This window comes from Heptranchias perlo, chromosome 38, assembly GCF_035084215.1.
Source record: "Heptranchias perlo isolate sHepPer1 chromosome 38, sHepPer1.hap1, whole genome shotgun sequence".
NCBI classification, from domain to species: domain Eukaryota; kingdom Metazoa; phylum Chordata; class Chondrichthyes; order Hexanchiformes; family Hexanchidae; genus Heptranchias; species Heptranchias perlo.
The window spans coordinates 21465828-21483117 of record NC_090362.1 but is presented as its reverse complement, the minus strand read 5'-3'; the positions used below and the strand labels follow the sequence as shown (position 1 = coordinate 21483117).

General features: G+C 43.1%; 1 protein-coding gene across 5 annotated transcripts in view; it reads right to left on the bottom strand.

Moving 5' to 3' along the window:
* Window positions 1–17290, bottom strand: part of ppcdc (phosphopantothenoylcysteine decarboxylase) — a 94463-nt gene that overhangs the window by 16163 nt on the left and 61010 nt on the right. The window contains exon 5 of one of the 5 annotated variants that reach the window (XM_067973644.1): window positions 5355–6926. The exons of 3 other annotated variants lie outside the window; for them this stretch is intronic. In XM_067973644.1, the coding sequence (XP_067829745.1) occupies window positions 6886–6926 (41 nt within the window). In that variant the 3' untranslated portion in view covers window positions 5355–6885. Of the gene's footprint in view, window positions 1–5354; window positions 6927–14240; window positions 14307–17290 lie in introns of those variants that run through there. One more of the 5 variants, XM_067973645.1, reaches the window with a different exon arrangement.

Genomic DNA, 17290 nt, shown 5'->3' with positions numbered 1-17290 from the left:
TTACCACTATGAACAAATTTGATCTGGGAACTTTGTGTTCGGCACAAAATTTGAGACACAGTTTAAAGTTTTAATTTTGTAAAGTTAGACGGTGACAGAATTGTGGAACAGAAAACCATGACAGATTTTTTTTTAAAAATTGGGTGAATAACTGTTAGTAAAAGGTGATACAGGAACTCTTAATTCCAATCACAATAAGGAAATTGATGGGTGGTTTGGAAAGGAAGATCCCATGGACCAATCATCCTCTGCTGCCCAAAACATTATTATACTATTGTATATCTCAAACTCAAGGAGATGGGAATCAAACATATATTTAAACAACCTCCCCTGGATGCTTGTATTTGAATTGAATGGCTTGGCCCCTGACACAGATACCAAGTGCAGACATAATAGCTGCTCTGGGCTATTGTGCATCAAAACTATCTGGGCCATTTTCTGTGAGTGAACCTAGTTTTTAACTCTTTGTGCCATGATGGAAAGAAAGAAGCCAATACCATGATATATCATAGACCAATATGCTTAATTTTTGACATGCTCCTTATAGAACAAAGCTTCCTTGATGGTTAGCCAATTGTGATGCACTTGTCTGTAGGTTCGGACACTTTTAATTTTAACATTTGACAGCTACTGAAAGCGCAATTCTGTCTGATTGGCATAAGGAGTAATTAACGTGTAAAATACCCACTTCAAAGCACCCACGGCCAAGCTCTTTGCTCAGTTACAGACGTAAGCATTTGCGTGCATCACCCATTTTAAGGTTTGGTCAAGGAAAGTCAGCTTCCATCTTAATTCTGGTTGTTTCACAATTAGATAACACTGCTGTGGTCTCACACCAATACCTCCATTTGCCGCTGATTCAGCATCTGTCCAATTCCTTTCTGAAGCTACAGCTGAGTTTATATTCACGATGCTAAATAATCGTGAAGTCCACTAATTGTGAGATTTATATAGAAACTTGTTGGGCAAGTTATTTTGTCTGTCAAATTCTTGGATGTGGCACCACAACACATATCAAAGCATATTACAGCATCATAAAATATCAGGATAGAAATGGCATGCGTGTGGATTAGATGCTCTTTAGCAAAATTAACTTCATGGTTACTTCAGCCTCCACGGCGGCAGTGTTGAGTGAATGTGCCAGTGTCTCTTTAAGTGGCAATGAGTGAAGCCTGGAGTGATGAACAAGTTTCACCTAATTTGCATTGTGTAACTGTGGCTCCTTATGCTCAGTTACTGAGTATCTGAATCATTTCAGTGGAAATGAATGAAATACACAGTAATTGAGCACAAAGAACCGTCATGCAAATTAGGTCTGATTGAGACGATGAATTTCAGTCACAGTTCTGAAATTCATCATCTCAGACCACTGAGAGAGAACGTCAATTCACTTGAAAATGTTGTGTTTTAGGGTTTTCCATCTTTAACCCCGTCCTATTTATATATATTGGAGTTTTATACCAAAAATGCTAATATATTTTGGATTTTCCCACAAATATTGAAACCTTTCACTTGAAAAATGGTAATACATTAAATGTTACAAAGTTGATTATATCACTGGTGAAATCTATTGAAGTCTGAGTGAATGCCTCCTGGCTAACACTCGAATATCTAAACCAGTGTCACTTTAAGATATGATTTAGCAAAGACCAAAACCCCAAACCAAAATTTCAAAAACAGAAACTGCTGGAATCACACTGCAGGTCAATCAGCATCTGTGGAGAGAACAGATAAATTAACATTTCAGGTGGCCAGCCCTTCATCCGGACTGAAAAATTGAAAGATAAACAAACATTTTAATAGAATCAGGGGAAGATGTAAAATCATAAGAAGTATTGATGGGATGAGTTGTAACATGTTTAAAAGAAAAACAGGATGACTGAGATAACTTTCATATTAGACAATGAAAAAATGCATTAAAAAAACCTAAGGAAAAGAAATAACTTGCATTTATATAGCGTCTTTCACAACCTCAGGACATCCCAAAGCGCTTTACAGCCAATGAAGTACTTTTGAAGTGTAGTCACTGTTACAATGTAGGAAAAGCAGCAGCCAATTTGCTCACAGCAAACTGCCACAAACAGCAACGTGATATTAGTGGAGGGATGAATATTGGCCAGGACACGGGGAGAACTCGCCTGCTCTACTTTGAAATAGTGCAGTGGGATCTTTTACGTCCACCAGAGAGGAGCAGACAGGACTTCGGTTTAACGTCTCATCCGAAAGACTCCACCTCCGACAGTGCAGCGCTCCTTCAGTACTGCACTGGATTGTCAGCCTAGATTATGCGGTCATGTCTCTGGAGTGGAACCTGAAGCCACAATCTCTGACTCAGAGGCGAGAGTTCTACCACTGAGGAACGCTGACAATAGCGGAACAAAGAACATGTGAATAGCTTTAGGGTGTGCCAGCAATTTCATTTCTTGTTTCAGATTTCAACAGTTCCTTGCTTTGTCTTATCAAAACACTTCGGGAGTGGAATACGGTGAAGTTACCAGAACAGTTCATCTAAACACACGAAACTCTGGAAGGAAAAGTGACTCATTCTGAGCTTTGATAGTTTTCTCAAGTCCTAGCAACTAGATTCCTACTGATTTGGTTGCTGCCTCTGGATTTGTCCCATTGCATATAGGAATCTTCGGGAATGAATGTGGTATGGGATGGCCATTTTGATTTTTTTTTTAATTACAGTGGCATTGCAACAACAACTTGTATTTATACAGCGCCTTTAATGTAGTAAAACGTCCCAAGGGGCTTCACAGGAGCAATTATAAAACAAAAATTTGACATCGAGCCACATAAGGAGATATTAGGCCAGGTGACCAAAAGTTTGTTCAAAAAAGTAGGTTTTAAGCAGCGTCTTAAAGGAGGAGAGTGAGGCGGAGAGGTTTAGGGAGGGAATTCTAGAGCTCAGGACCTGGGCAGTTGAAGGCACGGCCGCCAATGATGGGGCCATGAAAATCGGCATCATTTTAAGACTCAATTCTGAATAAAAGCCATCGGACACATGAATCCAGGAGAAACAGTGCAAACACTGTACAACATCCCACACAGCCACGCTGTTTGGATACACTGGCACAAGACTGCTTGTGAGAATCCCTACGTGGTCAGTTTTTAGTAAAATATTAAAATGCCTACGTGGCAAAGAAGCAGAATGCAAAATGGTTAGAAAGGGTTAATTAGTTAGTAACTGAGATTGATACAAGTGGCCTGGCCCTCCTGCTGGGCCATATGTTTGCTTAGTCAGCAGGCCTGCATTGTCTTATCAATGATAGGTCTTTGATGTGAGTCAAGGACTGGTCTGAATGTCTCCATGTTTATGGCAGATCAATATAGGTAACGAGCTTAGCCAAAGTTGAAAGACATTCCAGGTTGGGAGATAAGGAACAGAAGGAACAGGGAAGAACATTCTAAGTTGGAAAGTGAGGAAGTATCCCCTTTGATGTCTAATAGCAACATGGTCAGCACATGGATTGTCTATGATTGGCCGGAAATAATGTAACCCCGCATGGCAACCTGTGCCCGGCTTATGATTGGTGTTGACTCTTGTGTTAATGATGTTCCAACCTCTATGGATTTGTATAAAGGTATGAGTCTTTGTCTTTGTCTTTGTCTCCTTATTCTGTTAGAATCGTTCGGATTCTCTCAGGAATCTGAATTGAAGCTACAGACTAAGATCTGCTATTAAAGTTGTTTGAACTTTACGGTGTACTCGAATCAGTTCTTGCTGAACCAGACTGAGGGGAAAGAATCCGGTTCGTCACTTGAAGTATAATTGTTTATTCAAAACTAAACGAAGACTGGTGGTGGGAAGGAAGACGCCCTCCTGGTCCCAACAGAAATACAATCTCATCAACTATACAACAAATTCAATTTATTTCAGTCCACACTAGTGTAAAATTCAAAATCCTAATCCAATAGTAACACATAAATTATAACACAGAAATGGTGAAATTCAGGGAGAAAAAGCAATTCATTTTGAGCTTCGATGGTTTGCTTACATCCACAGTGACTAGATCTCTAATGATTTGATTGCTGTCACTGGCCTTTTTTTCACTGCATAGAGGAATCTCAGGGAATAAACGTGGCAGTAAATCACAGCAAATCCCAATGGTGGTCTCTTCAAACAAATCCTTGTAAAATATCTTCAGTTCTGTCAGGCCAGAAGCACAGTTGAAAAACTACAACTGATGGCCTTAAAGTTAGTGTTTCACAATCCATACTCCCATAAAAATCATAGAATCATACAAAACAGGAGGCCATTCGACCCACTGTGTCTGTGCTGGCTCTTTGAAAGAGCTATCCAATTAGTCCCACCCCCATGCTCTTTCCCCATAGCCCTGCAAATTTTTTCTTTTCAAATATTTATCCAATTCCCTTTTGAAAGTTACTACTGAATCTGCTTCCACCGCCCTTTCACATAGTGCAATCCAGATCATAGCAACTCGCTGCGCAAAAGAATTTCTCTTCATCTCCCAGAGAAATAGCCCTGTGTAAACATTGGAGTGCAAACACTTATGACATTCCCATGAAATGTCCTCGTCTCCTACTTAACAGAGGCATCAATCAGCTTTAAATAAATGGGTTAATGCCTCTGTTTAAGTAATGGACGAAGGAATTTCATGCGATCATGTTTTCACACAAATGTTCAGTCACGTGGACATCTATATTCTTTTCAGGCCCTATTTCATCAAATTACAGTTTTAACATTTTTCTTACTTGTGTACACTTTAAGTACTATTTTGTTTCAAAAACAGCGAGGGGTGATGTCACTGCTAGAGGATTAGTTGGGATGGATTACTGTGCCAGACAGTGCGAGGGAGCTGAATTACTGCGCACAGTTGAAACGATCAGATCTGAAATGCTGCCGGCTAGGAATGTAATTACTGATGTATGGTGGTAACTCCACTCCCTTACACTGGCCAGCACGGCAACTCCTTCACGTGTTCTCCTGATAACATCATTGCCACTTAACTGAGTAACAAAAAACAGGAATAAATCTAAAAGATCAGTACAAATAATGAGGTTACTGGTCACCATAATAATTTGTGATCATAACATTAATTTTTTGTTTGAAAGTCTTACTGATAGTAGAAACTCTTAATAATAAAAGAAATGATGTAGAGATGCCGGTGATGGACTGGGGTGGACAAATGTAAGGAATCTTACAACACCAGGTTATAGTCCAACAGTTTTATTTGAAAATCACTTTTATTTGAAAATCAGTTTTATTTGAAAATCATTTGAAAATGATTTTCAAATAAAACTGTTGGACTATAACCTGGTGTTGTAAGATTCCTTACATTAATAAAAGAAAAGCAGAGTCTAACAACAATTTGCATTTATATAGCGACTTTAATGTTGTAAAACGTTCCAAGGCGCTTCACGGCAGCAATTATCAAACAAAATTTGACACTGAGCCACATAAGAAAATACTAGGTCATGTGACCAAAAGCTTGGTCAAATTGGTAGGTTTTAAGGAGCGTTTTAAAGGAAGAGAGAGAGGCGGAGAGGTTTAGGGAGGGAATTCCAGAGCTTAGGGCCCAGGCAGCTGAAGGCACGGCCGCCAATGATGGAACGATGAAAATCAGGGATGCGCAAGAGGCCAGAATTGGAGGAGCGCAGAGATCTCGAAGGGTTGTAGGGCTGGAGGAGGTTACAGAGATAGGGAGGGGATCACAATTACTAGATTTTAAGGGGTAGAAATTAGTTTGCAATGCTAGGGGCATAAACTGGGCACAGGAAACGATCCACAAGCCTGAACCGAATTGGGCCTCATTTTAATAATCAGAGCAAGCTGAAGGCACTTGTCACGCCTCCAGAGGCAGCTTGCACATGTGGTCCAATCCAATTTGGGTCTTCTGTCTCGCCAGCAGCAGCCCTAAGGTAAGTCCAGGAGTGGGGGGCTGGGGCTGGGGCTGGGGCGGGGGGAGGAGAATGGGAGGGTGGCCGAGTCCAGGCCAGCAATGGCCCACGGTAGTGCTGTGGAGCCGGGAGAGGCCTGTCAAATTTCTTCAAGGGGTCGCTAACCGGGCATTAGGTCCCTCATTAACATTTTGACGGGGCCTACCGCCTGAATATTGCTCGAGGCCAACTTGGTGCTGATGTATTTCAGGCGTCCTTGAGGCACACGACATAATTGATGCTTTTTGCCCCCGCTTTCCACAATGAGGACCAATTTCAATCACAGAATGTATTAAAAACGCTTTTGCCTCATGCAGAATTCCAACACTTTCTTTGGTACAGTTTAATTGAGAGGGAGAGGGGGAAGGGGTTCTCCCTGACACCACTAGTTGAGTGAGCAATCAAACAACAAACTCAAATGCTGCTTTAAGTTAGTGATACAGTTACATTTAATCAAATGATCTACCAGCTGCAGCGATTACTGCCAAAAAAAGGAGTGATATTAAGACGGTGGTTATACTGTAGCTATCAAATTGGCAGTGACAGGGTCAGGTTTTAAGTCGGGTTCACCTCGTTTACAATGCCTTGGTTGTAATTCAGACTCTCCCGTCCAGGAAATAATTCTGGGCAGAGTTGGTAAATTTTAATTGCACTGAGAACGTTCACAATCCTGGTTTGACACCAGACTGAAGTCATACCCCATGTGGTGTCAACAACAACTTGCATTTATATCGAGCCTTTAACGTAGTCAAAACATCCCAAGGTGCTTCACGGGAGCGATTATCAAACAAAATTTGACACCGAGCCACATCAGGAGATATTAGGACAGGTGACCAAAAGCTTGGTCAAAGAGGTAGGTTTTAAGGAGTGTGTTAAAGGAGGAGAGAGAGAGAGAGAGAGAGAGAGAGGCAATGTGGGAATAAGATGTCCTCTCCAATGGGGTCTTCCACTGCTCCGGATTGGGACACCGACCTTGAGTTTTTAATCGTCACCTTGAAGCACAGCGACAGTATAACTGCACCCTAAGGGGCCAAAAAGATCCATCAACAGAATCAGATACACAACAGCACCTCCCAAACCCACGACCTCTACCACCTAGACGGACAAGAGCAGCAGGTACATGGGAACAACACCACCTGCACGTTCCCCTCCAAGTCACACACCATCCCGACTTGGAAATATATCGCCGTTCCTTCATCGTCACTGGGTCAAAATCCTGGAACTCCCTTCCTAACAGCACTGTGGGAGAACCGTCACCACACGGACTGCAGCGGTTCAAGAAGGCGGCTCACCACCACCTTCTCAAGGGGCAATTAGGGATGGGCAATAAATGCCGGCCTCGCCAGCGACACCCACAACCCAATGAACGAATAAAAAAAGTAGCAACCTACACGTGTGAACCTCATGGCTTCACATTATCAAACATTACATAGAAAAAAACATCCTAAGGCACTTTACAGAGGGAAAAGGAGCTTACATCGAGCCTGTGCAGGAGGGTTAAGAGGAGTGACTGAACGTTTGTTTGGAAAGATATGTTTTAATTAGGTTTTTAAAGGTGGTGGGCGGTGGGGGGAGGCAAAAAGATGGAGGCTTTTGGGGAGGAAGTTGCAAAGTTTAGTGCCAGGCGGTTGAAGGCTCTGCTGCCAAACCTGGAGCAGAAACCTTAGACTGGGGAATGGGGAGGACAACATTAGAAATTTGTGTATATCATACAACATCCCCAGAGCAAGACAGTCCAGTCTTACATTGTGCTCTGTACATATTTGCTGTAGACCTGAGCAGACCACGACTACTTATCGGATCTATGATATCATTAAACACAGAAGAAACTAATTTAAAAATAATACTATATAAATAGCTAATGTAAAACTATGTAACAAATATTCACACCTGCAAATTTTCTTATCCCAACTTGTTTTGTTCAATTAACTCAACCCAGCCCAGGCATAGCAGCAAATAAATCAATTTACTAATTAAAAAGCATTCAGTACCAACAATGAGAAGCAAAGACTAGTAAAACAATCCTGTATCACATTCAGACTTGTTCCGTGACATGAATCTTAATCAGTATTTGCTTGGAAAACTGGCAGGGTTTATCCGGCACTGCTCTCACTATTTGGGGAATGAGACAGCTTTCATCCAACAAACTGCCATCAGATTCCAAAATCCTGCAGAGGTAATTAAAGGATGGACATGTGACCTGGTCGTTAGTGGTTTGACCCAACGAGTGTAAAAAAGGCAGATTTGATGGCAAATTGAATCAGTAAGATTGCCTGAATTTCACATTAAATGTGTTCTTACAACATTGCTAGACATCGCTGGCTTTAGCAATTGCGATTTTAGTCCTCACTTTATGGCTAGTTTAGAAAGAAATTTGGGATGATATTGTATCAGAACTTGATAGAAGTCTTATTTATGTGTCGGCCATGACTCAGTGGTAGCAATCCCACCTCTGATTCAGAAGGTTGTGGGTTCAAGTCCCACTCCAGAGACAATGCTGAGGGAGTGCTGCACTGTCGGAGGTTCTGTCTTTCGGATGAGACGTTACACCGAGGCCCTGTCTGCTGTCTCAGGTAGATGTAAAAGATCCCATGGTAAAGAACTGGTTGTCGAAGGTGAAGACATTGTGATCCAGGATGTAGCGGATGAGTTGTAGGATGGCGTCTGGAGATTGGCTGTTGTGCCGAGACTGATCAAGACCTTCGATCCAGACCTTCAAAGCATCCTACGCGCTCTCATCCCACGGACTCCCCGCCTGGGAGACTTCTACTGCCTCCCAAAGATACACAAAGCCAACACACCCGGACGTCCTATCGTATCAAGCAACGGAACCCTGTGTGAGAACCTCTCTGGATACGTTGAGGGCATCCTGAAACCCATCGTACAGGGAACCCCCAGCTTCTGTCGCGACACTACAGACTTCCTACAAAAACTCAGTACCCACGGACCAGTTGAACCAGGAACACTTCTCACCACGATGGACGTCTCGGCACTCTACACCAGTATCCCCCACGATGACGGCATCGCTGCGACAGCATCAGTACTCAACACCAACAACAGCCAATCTCCAGACGCCATCTTACAACTCATCCGCTTCATCCTGGATCACAATGTCTTCACCTTCGACAACCAGATCTTTACCCAAACACACGGAACAGCCATGGGGACCAAATTCGCACCCCAATACGCCAACATTTTCATGCACAAGTTCGAGCAGGACTTCTTCACTGCACAGGACCTCCAACCAACACTATACACCAGATACATCGACGACATTTTCTTTCTATGGACCCACGGCAAGGAATCACTAAAGAGACTACACGATAACATCAACAAGTTCCATCCCACCATCAAGCTCACCATGGACTACTCCTCAGAATCGGTTTCTTTCCTGGACACACAAATCTCCATCAAAGACGGGCACCTCAGCACCTCACTCTACCGCAAGCCCACGGACAACCTCACGATGCTCCGCTTCTCCAGCTTCCACCCTAACCACGTCAAAGAGGCCATCCCCTATGGACAGGCCCTGCGAATACACAGGATCTGCTCAGACGAGAAGGAACGGGATGGACACCTACAGACGCTGAAAGACGCCCTCGTAAGAACGGGATATGACGCTCGACTCGTCGATCGACAGTTCCGATGGGCCACAGCGAAAAATTGCATAGACCTCCTCAGAAGACAAACACGGGACACAACCAACAGAGTACCCTTCGTCGTCCAGTACTTCCCCGGAGCGGAGAAACTGCGCCATGTTCTCCGCAGCCTTCAACATGTCATTGATGACGACGAACACCTCGCTAAGGCCATCCCCACACCTCCACTACCCGCCTTCAAACAGCCACCCAACCTCAAACAGACCATCGTTCGCAGCAAATTACCCAGCTTTCAGGAGAACAGCGTCCACGACACCACACAACCCTGCCACGGCAACCTCTGCAAGACATGCCAGATCATCGACACAGATACCACCATCACACGAGAGGACACCACCCACCAGGTACATGGTTCATACTCCTGTGACTCGGCCAACGTTGTCTACCTCATACGTTGCAGGAAAGGATGCCCCGGAGCATGGTACATCGGCGAGACCGTGCAGACACTGCGACAACGGATGAACGGACACCGCGCAACAATCGCCAGACAGGAGGGTTCCCTCCCAGTCGGGGAACACTTCAGCAGTCAAGGACATTCAGCCTCCGATCTTCGGGTATGCGTTCTCCAAGGCGGCCTTCGAGACACACGACAACGCAAAATCGTCGAGCAGAAATTGATAGCCAAGTTCCGCACCCATGAGGACGGCCTCAACCGGGATCTTGGGTTCATGTCACGCTACATGTAACCCCACCTGACGTAGAGTCATCCAGACTCAGGTCGTAGTTGGCTTGTTCTCCATACACAGATGCGGCCGGACCTGCTGCGATTTCCAGCAAAAAAAAGTTATCTGTTTTTAATACAAACCCCAGCATTTGCTACATTTAACCCCTTGTGATCCCACCTCAGTATTCTTGGATGTAATGTTTCCCTGACTAACCTGTTTGAACACCATTCACTCCTTTGATTGCTGTGATTATCTCTCTGCCGAGGTGTGATAAAGGGCAGTTAGAAAGATTATCTGTAATCACCAGGCATTGTTCTCTGACGATATATGCTGTGTCTTTATGCATCTCTTCACTTCACCTGACGAAGGAGCAAAGCTCCGAAAGCTTGTGATTTCAAATAAAGCTGTTGGACTATAACCTGGTGTTGTGCGACTCCTCACATAAAAACCATGCCCACTAGTGTGAACTTATGAGTATTTGCATGCAAGTGGACAGCTAAATGACTTGATGAGATGATAAACAGTATCTAATGAGCTGTTGACACGGCATAGAACAAACTAGAAACAGCAGACATGGCAATCTGCACTAACTTCACATGTCCAGCTGAGACACTAACCAATAATCCTTCATCACAATGAGACCACCTAGACCAGATTATGGCCTAGAATTCTAGCGGTTTACATTCTGATTTTTGTTTTGCTCACAGACAATTTGGGGATCAGAGGAGATTGTGATGTTTAGCTTTAACTTGGTCTCTCCCTTTAAGACCATCGCTCAAGTACTCCGTGTGAATCCAGGTAATTGGAGCTGCCTGTAAATTGCTCAGGTCCGTTAGAAGTTGGTAAGTTGCTTGCTTCAGGCTCCAGGTCGATAACCGCTTTTTATAAGAGGATATTTTGTATCTGTAACCAACTGTAACACTTTGAAGTGTGACATCTGTGTATGATGGTCAAAGGCAAGACCATAATGGGTTAATCGGCGATCTCATGCTCGCAAGGAGTGGAGATCAGGGATGGGGTACAACATTGTCGCCCTAATTCTCTGACTGACGACTCTCCATTGGCTGCGTAGGATCACCAGAGTGAGAGAGAAGAGAAAGAGAGACGAGAGAAAGTGAGACAAAGAGAAAGGAGAAAAAGGGGGTGGGGAGAAGAGAGTAACAGAGAAAGAGAAAAGGATGAAGAGATAAAGGGAGACAACATTGAAAGGGAAGAAAAAAGAGAGAGAGAGGGGGGTAAAAGAGAGAGAGGGGGGAAAGAGAGAGAGGGGTAAGGAGAGAGAGGGGTAAGGAGAGAGAAGAAAAAAAGAATAATGGTCCCAACACTGATTCTCGAAACAATCAGAGTAAGCACAATCCAAAGTATGCACAGCATATTACTTAGTGTTATTTAGCATCACAAATAATTTTGAAATCATTATTGCAATTGCAATTGAATGCAATGCATTCCTAAACATTAGCTTATGCTTTCATTCTTCTGCTTTATTTAATTGAGTGTCTAGACACTCGTCAGAATCAAATTCTTTATCATCTCTGATTCTAAGTTGCTCTCGATAATTTCCACTTTGTCTAGTTTCTTGACCTTGGCATTTAAACACAATTTGCTCCACTCTGCCTCCGTATAAATGTAGCCAGTAGGAGATATGCTGATGCTGAGCATTGTTTCAGTAGTGATACTACTGTCTTTTCAGACAGTGCAGCAAGTGTCCAAATTGTACATTTTTCCTTTTAGTTCCATTTAGTCTGGAATCTTTCAAAGTTTCTGATATATTATGTCAACATAACAACTATTTTTAATTACAATTGTAATCAAATAGCATGCACAATATATTAAACACCTTAATCTGGATGAGCAAATAGCAAATAAAGTACTCTCCTACCATTCGATAATCTTTGAATTAGTCATTAAACAAAGAAAGCTAATTGTCAACTAAATCACAGCTAGATTTATTGCAAGTTTATTGTGACTAGGATCAGCTTATTATCCTCAGCTACTGGTTAGAAGTGGGGGATGAAGAGAGAGACTTGTTACCATTCAGCAATTGTAGCTATCACATCACTGTACCCAGTCTGTTGGACCTTTGCAACATGATTTAACCTGCCCCACGTGTCCTATGATAGATTGCTGCATTTCATCAGAATTCCAAATTGATTGCTCGAAGACAGGAATTAAGAGGAACGTCAATACAATTTTTCTTGCTTCCAGAAAAGCTAAGGGCTTCCATCGATATAAAATCCCCTCGTACTTGCTATTAACTTGAATTCAACATGCTGACTCCAGCAGTGAGGGTAGGTTCAGTGACTTCTAACAATCAAACTTCCAGTCGAAAGTTGAGCAAATTCTTGTGATGCTGAAGCAGCATTTGTTTTGAAAACACTTTGAGGCATTTCATTCATTTTATTATACCAAATAACTCAGTAGACATATTTACCGACATTGTCAGCTCACTAGCTCTGATCCGAAATAGACCTCCCACATCACCTCCAATGATAAAACTACCTCCATAAATACTAATTTCCTCCTTCAAACTTCCTTTCTCCTCCACAATTCTTAATTCTGTAGAAAGCCCAAACTCTTTCCAGGGCTTAAACACTGCTCCCGTATCTGGAGAGACTGTTTCTGCACCATCCTCACTTCTGGACGTGATATAAAAACTTATTACCTGACAGGTAATCCTTCCTAGCTTTCAACCTCTCTCTCTTTGCTACCTTTCTTATCTCTCCCATTTTACTTGGCCCTTCACCCAGATTTTCAACACAAAAAAAGAGGCTTCTTTCAACATTAAGTTGTTAAAAAAAGCTTACTTTCTGAAAAATAAAAAATATAGACTTTATGGTAATGGATTTACACCCAACACAAACTCCACTGCACACACCTTGACCTGCTTGTCCTCTTCTTTGTCCTCATTGACCTCCACTGATTCCCTGACCCCAATGCAATGATTTCAAAATCCTTATTCTTGTTTACAAATCCCTCCACAGCTATGCCCCACTCAGCAACCTTTTCCAGGACGACATCCTAACTCATGTCCTTTGGTCCTCTGATTCTGCAGCTCCCCACCCCACCCAGCTGCTCATTTAATGGCACAGCCTTCTGCTATTTTGGCCCAACCCTTAGAGATAGCCAGGGATCCCCGAGAGGGAGGATGCTTTTGGGATAAAGGACATGTAAAATTGTCCAGAGAAGAGTATTCCCCTCCAAAAAGAACATTTTCTTTTACAAATTTAGTCCATCAACCCTGCATCCAACACCTGAACCCGGTAAAGTCCACGAATGGCTGGAGTGTTGCACGGAGTCTTTTCATCGTTGCCAAAACTTGTTTGAAGTGGTTCCCTTTCACTGACTTTATGCTTCCATTGGTGCATATCATTGGTGGCCGTGCCTTCAGCTGCCTGGGCCCTAAGCTCTGGAATTCCCTCCCTAAACCTCTCCGCCTTTCTCTCCTCCTTTAAGATGCTCTTTGACCAAGCTTTTGGTCACCTTATGTGGCTCGGTGTCAAATTTGTTTGATAATCGCTCCTGTGAAGAGCCTTGGGATTTTTACTATGTTAAAGGTGCTGTATAAATGTAAGTAGTTGTTGTATGTAAACTTGTCATACAGTAATTACATTCTCCCATCAATGGTGGTGCTGTCTCGTCTCACCAGCTCCTCAGCATGTACTGCGGAGAAACTCCTGGGCTCCAACCATAAGTTTTGCTATTTAACTTTAAAAAATCAAATCAAAGTATGATATAAAAACAAAGACAGAATGTGCCTTCCAAATGGGAACTGAATATCTGCATGTTTTATATTATATATTTATTTATATTTTATTAAAAATCTCAAGTCTGCATGCCCTTGTCCAAATATCCATATCCTCTAATCCTGCTCCACCCGATACTGCACTTGCTGTAGACGCCCCATGTGCAGTGCTGCAGGAGATCGACCAGCATTATAATATAAATTAAACCTTGTTCTCATGTGCACCAACCTTGCTTTCTTTACTCATTATTTTAAAGAGAAGTGCACGTACTGTGTACTAGGATTTCTGCAATATTCATGATGATTCTCTATGACGCCTCAGTCAAATCGGAAAATCTAAGGACAGGATACAAACAGATCTTTGTATTTATATATTCTTTGATATCGGCTGTCAGTAAGAAAGGAAAGAAAGACTTGCATTTATATAGCACCTTTCACGACCTCAGGACATCCCAAAGCATTTTACAACCACTGAAGCACTTTTGAAGTGCAGTCACTGTTGTAATGTAGTAAACACAGCAGCCAATTTGCACACAGCAAGATCCCACAAACAGCAATGTCATAATGACCAGACAATCTGTTTTTAGTGATGTTGGTTGAGGGATAAATATTGACCAGGACATCGGGGAGAACTCCCCTGCTCTTCTTCAAATAGTGCCATGGGATCTTTTACATCCACCTCAGAGAGAAGACCGGGCCTCAGATTAATGTCTCATCCGAAAGACGGCACCCCCGACAGTGCAGCACTCCACTGAAGTTTCGGCCTGGATTTTGTGCTCAGGTCTCTGGAGTGGGGCGAACCCACGACCTTCTGGCTCAGAGGCGAGGGAGCTACCCACTGAGCCAATTTTTACCTTCCCAGCCGCCCCCAACCCACCTGTCCTTGGGAGTTAAAATTACCTCCTAAACTCTGAATATATCCAGTGCCAGGATTCCAGTGTGCTATCTCTCAGCTGCCGGGCAATTAACAACTCATATCTTGCATTTGAATAAAAATTTCAATTTAAATTGTCTAAATGGCAGCAAACCTACATTGTACGATGGTCTAGATAAAAAAGAAAGAGAATGCTGGAAATACACTGCACATCAATCAACATCTGACCAAGAAAAGGTGGGTTAATGTTACAGGTGTGACCCACCTGCTGGGCGTTTCCTGTTTTTATTGAAGAATTGTACAACTGAAAGAATGGAACAATACTTCAATCTGAGAGCCTTCCCCGCCCGTACACCTTACATAAGAACATAAGAAATAGGAGCAGGAGTAGGCCAATCGGCCCCTCGAGCCTGCTCCGCCATTCAATAAGATCATGGCTGATCTGATCCTAATCTCAAATCTAAATTCATGTCCAATTTCCTGCCCGCTTCCCGTAACCCCTAATTCCCTTTACTTCTAGGAAACTGTCTATTTCTGTTTTAAATTTATTTAATGATGTAGCTTCCACAGCTTCCTGGGGCAGCAAATTCCACAGACCTACCACCCTCTGAGTGAAGAAGTTTCTCCTCATCTCAGTTTTGAAAGAGCAGCCCCTTATTCTAAGATTATGCCCCCTAGTTCTAGTTTCACCCATCCTTGGGAACATCCTTACCGCATCCACCGGATCAAGCCCCTTCACAATCTTATATGTTTCAATAAGATCGCCTCTCATTCTTCTGAACGCCAATGAGTAGAGTCCCAATCTACTCAACCTCTCCTCATATGTCCACCCCCTCATCCCCGGGATTAACTGAGTGAACCTTCTTTGTACTGCCTCGAGAGCAAGTATGTCTTTTCTTAAGTATGGAGACCAAAACTGTATGCAGTATTCCAGGTGCGGTCTCACCAATACCTTATATAACTGCAGCAATACCTCCCTGTTTTTATATTCTATCCCCCTAGCAATAAAAGCCAACATTCCGTTGGCCTTCTTGATCACCTACTGCACCTGCAAACTAACCTTTTGATTTTCTTGCACTAGGACCCCCAGATCCCTTTGTACTGCAGTACTTTCCAGTTTCTTGCCATTAAGATAATAACTTGCTCTCCGATTTTTCCTGCCAAAGTGCATAACCTCACATTTTCCAATATTGTATTGCATCTGCTAAATCTCCGCCCGCTCACCCAGCCTGTCTATATCCCCTTGTAGGTTTTTAATGTCCTCCTCACTCTCTACTTTCCCTCCCATCTTTGTATCATCTGCAAACTTTGATATGTTACACTCGGTCCCCTCCTCCAAATCGTTAATATAGATTGTAAAGAGTTGGGGACCCAGCACCGACCCCTGCGGAACACCACTGGCTACTGGTTGCCAGTCCGAGAATGTACCATTTATCCCAACTCTCTGCTTCCTGTTAGATAACCAATCCTCCACCCATGCCAGAATATTACCCCCAATCCAGTGATTCTTTATCTTGAGCAATAATCTTTTATGTGGCACCTTGTCGAATGCCTTCTGGAAGTCTAAATACACTACGTCCACTGGTTCCCCTTCTAGAAATTAGCAGTAGTCCCACCTGCCCTTCCGGAGACCACATACATTACAGTATGTGAAGGGAGGGCTACACCAACCTCTCTAGTCCTTTGAAACAATCATTTTCTACAGTGATACTGAAGCGTTCTTGAAGTGCAAGGGAGGCTGGGATAGTCCAACCACTCAATGGCACTTCCTAATACCATTATCGCTGGGACCATAACATTATGAAGGAGCAGTGCTCTCTCCCAAAGCTTCGGAGGGGTAAGGGGAGCGGTAAGAGAGAGAGTGAGGCAGGCAACTGCAAATAAAAACTGGGGCAACAGGTTTTAAAAACTACTTTTGGCTCAGTCATATAATAGGAACACGTTTAAAACCTAAACTATGACGATCTCCTAAGGGCCTACTGTGCGAAAGCACTGCCCTGTGCATCACTGAGTCAGATCACAGATCAGAAGGTCCCGGGGCTTAATTCAAAAGAACATAAGGAATAGGAGCAGGAGTAGGCCCCACAGCACCTCGAGCCTGCTCCGCCATTCAATAAGATCATGGCTGATCTTTGACCTCAACTCCACTTTCCCGACTGATCCCCATATCCCTTGATTCCCGTAGTGTCCATAAATCTATCGATCTCAGTCTTAAATATGCTCAACAACTCAGCAACCACAGCCCTCGGGGTAGAGGATTCCAAAGATTCACAACCCTCTGAGTGAAGAAATCTTTCCTCATCATGGTCCTAAATGGCCGATTCCATATCTTGAGACTATGCCCCCTAGTTCTAGACTCTTCAGCCAGGGGAAACAGCCTCTCAGCATCTACCCTGTCAAGCACTCTAAGAATTTTATACGTTTCAATGAGATCACCTCACATTCT